Source organism: Stegostoma tigrinum, chromosome 42, assembly GCF_030684315.1.
Source record: "Stegostoma tigrinum isolate sSteTig4 chromosome 42, sSteTig4.hap1, whole genome shotgun sequence".
Classification (NCBI taxonomy): Eukaryota; Metazoa; Chordata; class Chondrichthyes; order Orectolobiformes; family Stegostomatidae; genus Stegostoma; species Stegostoma tigrinum.
In genome coordinates this window covers 8,286,102-8,293,541 of record NC_081395.1, presented here as the reverse complement: position 1 = coordinate 8,293,541, position 7,440 = coordinate 8,286,102, and the positions used below count along the sequence as shown (strand labels likewise).

The following is a 7,440-nucleotide window of genomic DNA, read 5'->3' as shown; positions in this document are numbered from 1 at the left end:
AAAGCCAAAAGCTATTTTATTCTCTGCAGTATAGATCTGAACAGCTTCATTAATTGTGTACATACATAAAAATTACCTTCTATGAATAACACATATTTTGAAATAAAAAAAATTACAATGAAAAAAGACTGCTTTTCTAGGAAAAATAATTCCAAATGCATTTTACAGTCATTTTCCTTCTGTTTTCCCCTCCCACCCCTGTCTCTGTTGTTGGCTGTTCAGAGACCACACCTCCTGGCTCTGACTGATATCTAATCACCGTAAGTAAAATTAGAATGTGATTCACTCTGTGTGCAGTACACCCAGGCAGAGCCTGAGACAGCAGCCTCAGGATCTGTCAGAGCTATGCATCTGCCAGGTCCTCTGCACCTCCTGTGCCTGACGTGGTTCATTTTACAGCCTGTGCATTCGGGAGCAGGGGACCACCTGTACGATGGTAAGGAGAGTATCTGGGCCAACCTCTTTCTTCTCTGGGTATGACCTGAAGGAGAATTTTTATTTGACAATAAGGTTTCTGCAGAATGCAGAGGTTAGTTTGCTTGAGGCCTTGTTTAACCCTTTTCAGCACTGACTAATTATTGTAGGAAAGTGGGTTGTTAATTGTGATGCAAGAGGTTGTGAATTGCACTTGCTTGCTTCTGACTTAGAAATTGTTGGTTCACGTCCTACTCCAAGGATTTGAATACAAGATCTGGACTGACTCTCCCAATGTACTACTCAAGGGCTGCTGAAGTGTTAGAGCTGCCAAACACAAACCAAGGCTCCTGCTGAAGTGGGGGTTAAGAAGGCGTTTAGCACGCTAGCCTTCATTGCTCAGACCTTTGAGTACAGGAGATGGGACGTCATGTTGACGTTATACAGGATGTTGGTGAGACCTTTTCTGGAGCACTGTGTCCAGTTCTGGCCACCCTGTTATAAGAAGGATATTTATCAAGCTGAAGAGGGTTCAGAAAAGAGTTACCAGGATGTTGCTGGGAATGGAGCATGTGAGTTGAGGCTGGATAGGCTGGGACTTTTTTCATTGGAGGTTAGGTGGTCGAGGGTTGACCTTACAGAGGTTTATAAAATCACGAGGAATATAGATAAAGTGAATCGCAGGTGTCTTTTCCCTAGAGTGGGGGAATTCAAAACTAGTGGGCATATTTTTAAGGTGAAAGGCAAAAGCTTTAAAAAGGACGACTGTTTTTACACAGAGTGTGTTTCATGTGTGGAATGAGCTTCCAGAGGAAGTGGTGGGTGTGGGTACAGTTACAGCGTTTAAAAGAGACTTGGATAAGCACATGAATAGGAAAGGTTTGTAGGGATATTGGCCAAGTGCAGGCAGGTGGGACTAGTGTAGTCTGGGATTATTCTGGGGAGGTCCTGAGGGTTATTTGACCTGAAACACTAACTCTGATTTCTCTCCACAAGTGCTGCCAGATCTGCTGAGCTTTTTCCAGCAACTTCTGATTTGCAGCATCCATTGTTCTTTCAGTTTGTAGTTTGGTGATATATTCAGCGTGGACTGGTTGGACCCGAAGAGCCTGTTTCCGTGCTGTATGACTCTAAGCATGTGGCCATTAATTTGAAGAAGACTTGGGGAGTTTATCCCCACTGTGTCCTGGATAATACTAAACCCTCAACCAGCATCTAAAAGATTATCTGGTCATAGCCCACTTATGGGAACTTCCTATGGGCAAATTCTAACATATAACAATGATTATACCTCACAGATCATTGTCATAAAGCACTTCCTGACCTTCCTAAAGGCAGCTGTCCCTTTTTATACTTTCTTGTGTAGGGGGCTTCGGTGGAGGTCCTTGCACTTGGTCATAAGACAGCATTCTTCACTCGACAGTGAATGCACAATGAGTGAGGGTGTAAATGAAGGAAAGGCAGTGATGAATACCCAAAGCAGACAACCAGCCAACATTCAACACGTACCTGAAGTTCACCAACCACTGGGACGTGCCAGCCACCCCTCTGTACCCCAAGAGATGTCAGAAAGTAGGGAGCGAGATTTTTGTAGGTCTCAATAATATTATCTTGCTTTAGACCAAATTAGTTTAATCTCCCATCGCTATGTCACTTGCACTTCAACAACCGCTGACTTTACCCATCTAATACACTGTAAGAATGGAAATACATAAATATCATCTTTAAACTCCCTGAAGCAGACACACATGAGGGTGGGGAATGTCATCTTTTGTGTTTCATGCTAAAGAATAGAATACCTATTATGTGAAAGCAGGCTATTCGGCCCACTGAGTCCAAGGAGACCCTCCAAACAGGATCCCTCCCTGACTCGTCCCTCTATCCTATACCTGTATTTCCCATGGCTAACCCACATAGGGTTAGCCTGCACATCCCTGGGCACTTTGGGACAATTTAGCAGGGCCAGTCCATATAACCAGCACATCCCTGGATAGTATAAACAATTTAGCATGGCCAACCCACCCTAACATGCAAATCCCTAGATATTATGGGGTAATTTAGCACGGCCAATCTACCCTAACCCGCACATCCCTGGACACTATGGGACAATTTAGCACGGCCAATCCATCTAACCTGCACATCCCTGGATACTGTAGGCAATTTAGCACGGCCAATCCACCCTAACCTGCACATCCCTGGATACTGTAGGCAATTTAGCACGGCCAATCCACCTAGCCTGAAAATCTTTGGACTTACACTTTGGATTATACTTACAGGAACTTTTCTTTTCTTGCAGCGGTCTTGTTTGACTCTTGGAACAGCAATAAATTGTTAAACCATAATACCAAGGTAAGCAATGACCCTCTTGCTCCCATTGCTCCATTCAGCTGTCCGCTGCTTTCAATTGTTTTTCATCATATTCACCACAAAAACAATTATCACAACTCACATTTGTACCTCTGCCTCCTCTGAAATAATATTTAGATGGGGGGATAATGATGGGGGAAGAGAGCCAACATTTTTAGGACAGGGACTGCATGAGGTTAAATACAGAGTAGAGATGTCTCTACACTGTGTCCAACAGATACCCCCAGGACAGGAACAACACAGGGTTAGATACAGATAAAGCTTCCTCTCTACTGTCTCCCATCAAACACTCTGAAGACAGGGGTAGTACAGGGTTAGATGCTGAGTAAAGCTTTCTCTACACTGTTCCCATCAAACATTCCCAGGATAGCACGGGTTTAGATACGGAGTAAAGCTTCATCTACACTATCCCCCCCATCAAACACTCCCAGGACAGGGACAGCACGGGGTTAGATTATGGAGTAAAGCTTCCTCTATAATGTCCCCCATCAAACATTCCCAGAACAGGGACAGCACTGAGTTAGATACAGAGTAAATCTCTGTTTAGATTGCTCCATAAAACTCTCCTAGGACAGGGGCAGTGGGAACTTCAGTGCAGAGTAAAGCTCACTCTACATTGTCTCTATGAAACACTCCCAGGACAGGAACGGTACAGGATTAGATACAGCGTAAAGCTCTCTTTACATGATCATGAAAGTATCTGCTCATCTCCTTTCTGGGCCTCTGTGAATGTGATTGTTTATTCTAGCTGCTCTCCTGTATTTTGCATCCATAGTGGTCAGATGGCAGGTTTGCCCTGGAGAGCAATACACCCCACTTGGTTTACCAGTGCTGCCCATTGGACCCTAAACTCCAGAAGGAGTCCCAGGTTTTGTGGACCGGTCCAATCTCAACTGGGGATGCTCGCCACCTCTTCCTGGACCTGAAGTTTACTTTCTTGAGCTGCCTGTTCCCAGGCGACTGTATGGAGGACTTCACTGTGTACTTCTTCCAGTCGGACAATGATTATGCCAGACCCAGAATCGACAGTTCCGTCAGGATCAATATCAAGGGTGAGAAACACTTCCCCACGGAGTACCTGGAAGGGCCCATTGACTGGATGAAGATGAGGAGAACGCTCAACACTGTCACAAGGGAGAGCCTGGGTCCTGTGAGCCGCTCAGTCTTTCAGTTGGGTTTGGATTATATTGGCCCCTGCCTCCTCCTCAGCTCCTTCAGGGTGTACTACAAGAAATGCCCGCTGAGCCTTCACAACCTGACCATGTTTCCTCAGGCTACAGGCAGTGGCGAGCTAGTCCGTGGTCAGTGTGTCGATAACTCGATACAAGTGGGGCTACTGCAACGTCTCTGTGGCACGGATGGTGTCTGGAGACCCTCTGCTGGTCACTGCGTCTGCCGAGAGGGTCACCAAGCTAAAGACGATACCTGTGCAGGTAAGGGCTACGTTAATCTACTCATTAGTTAAAACACCACCTTGGAGTACATACGTATAGAGCCTTACAGCATGGAAGCAGACCGTTCGGCCCAACCAGTCCACGCTGAACATAATCCTAAAATAAATTAGTCCTCTCCTGTCTGCTTGGTCCAACCAGTCCAGGTTAAACATAATCCCAAACCAAACTAGTCCTCTCCTGCCTGCCTCTGGCCCATATCTCTCCAAACCTTTTCTAGTCTAGTACCTATTCTAGCATCTTTTTTAAGAGATAATGGGAACTGCAGATGTTGGAGAATCGGAGATAACAAACTGTGAAGCTGGATGAACACAGCAGGCCAAACAGCATGTCAAGAGCACAAAAGCTGACGTTTCGGGCCTAGGCCTCTCTGATGAAGGGTCTAGGCCTGAAACATCAGTTTTTGTGCTTCTAAGATGCTGCTTGGCCTGCTGTGTTCATCCAGCTTCACACTTTGTTATTTAACGTTCTCTTAAATTTTGTAATGATACCCACATTCACCAATTCCTCAGGAAATACATTCCAGATGCAAAACACCCTCTGTGTAAAAAGGTTGTCCCTCATGTTTATTTTAAAATATCTCTCACCTTAAGAATGTGCTCCCTACTCTCAAAATCTCCCCATCATAGTGAAAAGGTGCCTGACAATAACCCTATCCGTACCTCTCATTATTTTGCAAACTTCTATCAGGTCGCGTCTCAAACTCCTACGCTCCAGTGAAAAAAGCTCTTGTGTTTCTTTATAACTCAAACCTTCCACTTAATAATCGTCGCTGTTCTTGAAGTGCCTGTGGGAGAAGGAATACATTTGATCAAACACCCACTCAGCCTAATTCTAGGGGTGGAAGCCCCTAGGTCACTACTTCCCAGCCTTTTCTCCGTGACACTGATCCCACTTTCAGCATCAAGGCTTGGAAATGATCATGACTGTATCTCTTCATTCCCTTGTGGAATGTCACTGGCTGGGCTCAGAATTTATTGCCGAGCCCTTGAGAAGGTGGTGATCTTGAATGATCACAGTTCACTTGGTGCAGGGACACCTGCATTGACATTGGAGAAGTTCTAGGATTTTGACCTCAGTGTGTGGAGAGCTGTGAAAGTTGTACAGGAAGCGTTGCTGGTTTGCAGGGGGCACCACGTTGAAAGTCAGGGAGCGGTCTCAACGGTTCAAGTCCAGAGACCCTTTAAAACTGGTCTGAAGAAGGGTCACTGGACTCGAAACATTAACTGTTTTCTCTCCACAGATGCTGCCAGACCTGCTGAGTCTCTCTGATGATTTCTGTTTTTGCAGAAAACCTGCAGCTCTTTATTGCATTACTGAAGTAGTGGTGCTGTTTTCTAGGAGGCCAGAGGGAATGGGCAGAGAATGAATTCAGGATTAGCTCCAAATTTCAGGCACACTTCTCACTTTCAAGCAGTGAAGCCTAGCGCAGTGGGGACACATTAGCACCCAAGAATGAGGGTCTCCAAGGGGGCTTCCATTCATGGGCCTGTGAAGGTGGGAAATGTGACTGTGCCCAGGCATGGTGAGGTGGGCCAGGGGTTCTTGGGCGCTGATGGTGAGCTGGGGTTGGGGTGCGCCTAGGCCTGGAACTCCACCTGGGGACCCGTGATTTCTATGCCGAGCTCCGCTGTGCAGTACTGAGAGAGTGCTGCGCTGTCAGCGATGTTTCATCTCTGACTCAGACGCAGTCAGGTTTCCGGTGGCAAAAATAACAGAAAAGGCAGGGGAGCACCAAGAAATGGATTGCCCAGTCACTTTGGGGTGGCACGGCATCTCAGTTGTTGGCACTGTTGTCTCACAGCACCAGGGACCCGTTCAAGTCCACCCTCAGGCTGTCTGCGTGAAGTTTGCTCATTCTCCCCGTATCTGCATGGGTTCCCTCCAGGTGCTCCTGTTTCCTCCCGCAGTCCAAAGATGTGCAGGCTAGATGGATTAGCCATGGGAAGTGCAAGTTTGCAGGGATAACGAAGGAGTAGTGGATCTGGGTGGGATGCTGTTTGGTGGGTCAGTGCCCACACTGCAGAAATTCTATGATTGTTATCTACAGTGTTGGTGAGATCTTGCAGTGCCCCAATTTGCAGTCCCTTTTCTCTCCAAGACACTCCTAAGAGTAACTTCACAAGTGATCTTGGGATGTTCTGAGAGATCCGAGGGTCCCGCCAGCAACCGGAGGCAATTATTTCGGAACACCATCACACACCAGACTTGCAATGATTCCCAATGCACGGCATTGTCAGAGTGAACTGAAACAATTTGATTTTGAAGCAATTTGCTTTGAAACAGTTTTGAGTTATGGCTCCAAATCCCTGGAAAATCAGGACAAATCAATTCGTACCCACAGGATTGGGAGAGGCAATAGAGTGACACAGTGCACAAAAACGCTTCTAGGCAAATCTTGTGGTTAGCAGCAGATTGTTGGCTAATGGACCAGCTCCGTGGCTGCTTTTTTTTCTAATTTAAACAGTATGAAACCCAGCTGAAATAACTGGCGCTGTAAGAAACTTAACCAGCGCAGGATGGGCTTTTCATCCATAAGTCTATAACCACAGAATAGGACTCAATTGGAGCCAGAGTGAGATAATATTCTCCCTTACGCAGAGGCCATTATCTTTCCACTTCAAGTCTTCTGGTTGTGTGGCTTCCCACGTAGAGTCATAGAGCATAGAATCAGAACCCTTTTGGTCCAATTCGTCCATGCCGACCAGCTACCCTGAATTATCCCTCTAAACACTTCCTGTTCATGTATCCATCCAGATGCCTTTTAAATGTTGTAATTGTAACCACCTTCACCACTTCCTCTGGCAGCTTGCCCCATACACACACTATCCTTTGCGTGGAAAAGTTGCCCCTCAGGTTCGTCTTAAATCCTCCCCCTCTCACCTAAACCTATGCCCCTCTAGTTTTGGACTCCTATACCCTGGGAAAAAGACCTTGTCTATTCACCCTATCCATGTCTCTAATAATCCTATAAACCTCTACAAGGTCACCCCTCAGCTCCAGGGAAAATAGCCCCAGCCTATTCAGCCTCTCCCTGTAGCTCAAACCCTCCAACCCTGGCAACATGTTATAAATCTTTTCTGAACCCTTTCGAATTTAAGAACACCTTCCTATAGCTGGGAGACCAGAATTGACTGCTGTATTCCAAAAGTGGTCACACCAATATCCTGTACAGCTGCAACATGACCTCCCAACTCCTATACTCGAT

At 46.2% G+C, this 7,440-nt stretch overlaps 1 protein-coding gene across 1 annotated transcript in view; it reads left to right on the top strand.

Annotated features, from left to right (window-relative positions):
• Window positions 1-309: 309 nt before the first annotated feature.
• The window catches only part of LOC125449197 (tyrosine-protein kinase Mer-like), a 43,112-nt gene continuing 35,981 nt past the window's right edge, over window positions 310-7,440 (top strand). The window contains exons 1-3 of the mRNA XM_048524874.2: window positions 310-436; window positions 2,711-2,763; window positions 3,557-4,214. Of these exons, the coding sequence (XP_048380831.1) occupies window positions 346-436; window positions 2,711-2,763; window positions 3,557-4,214 (802 nt within the window). The 5' untranslated portion in view covers window positions 310-345. The remainder of the gene's footprint in view (window positions 437-2,710; window positions 2,764-3,556; window positions 4,215-7,440) is intronic.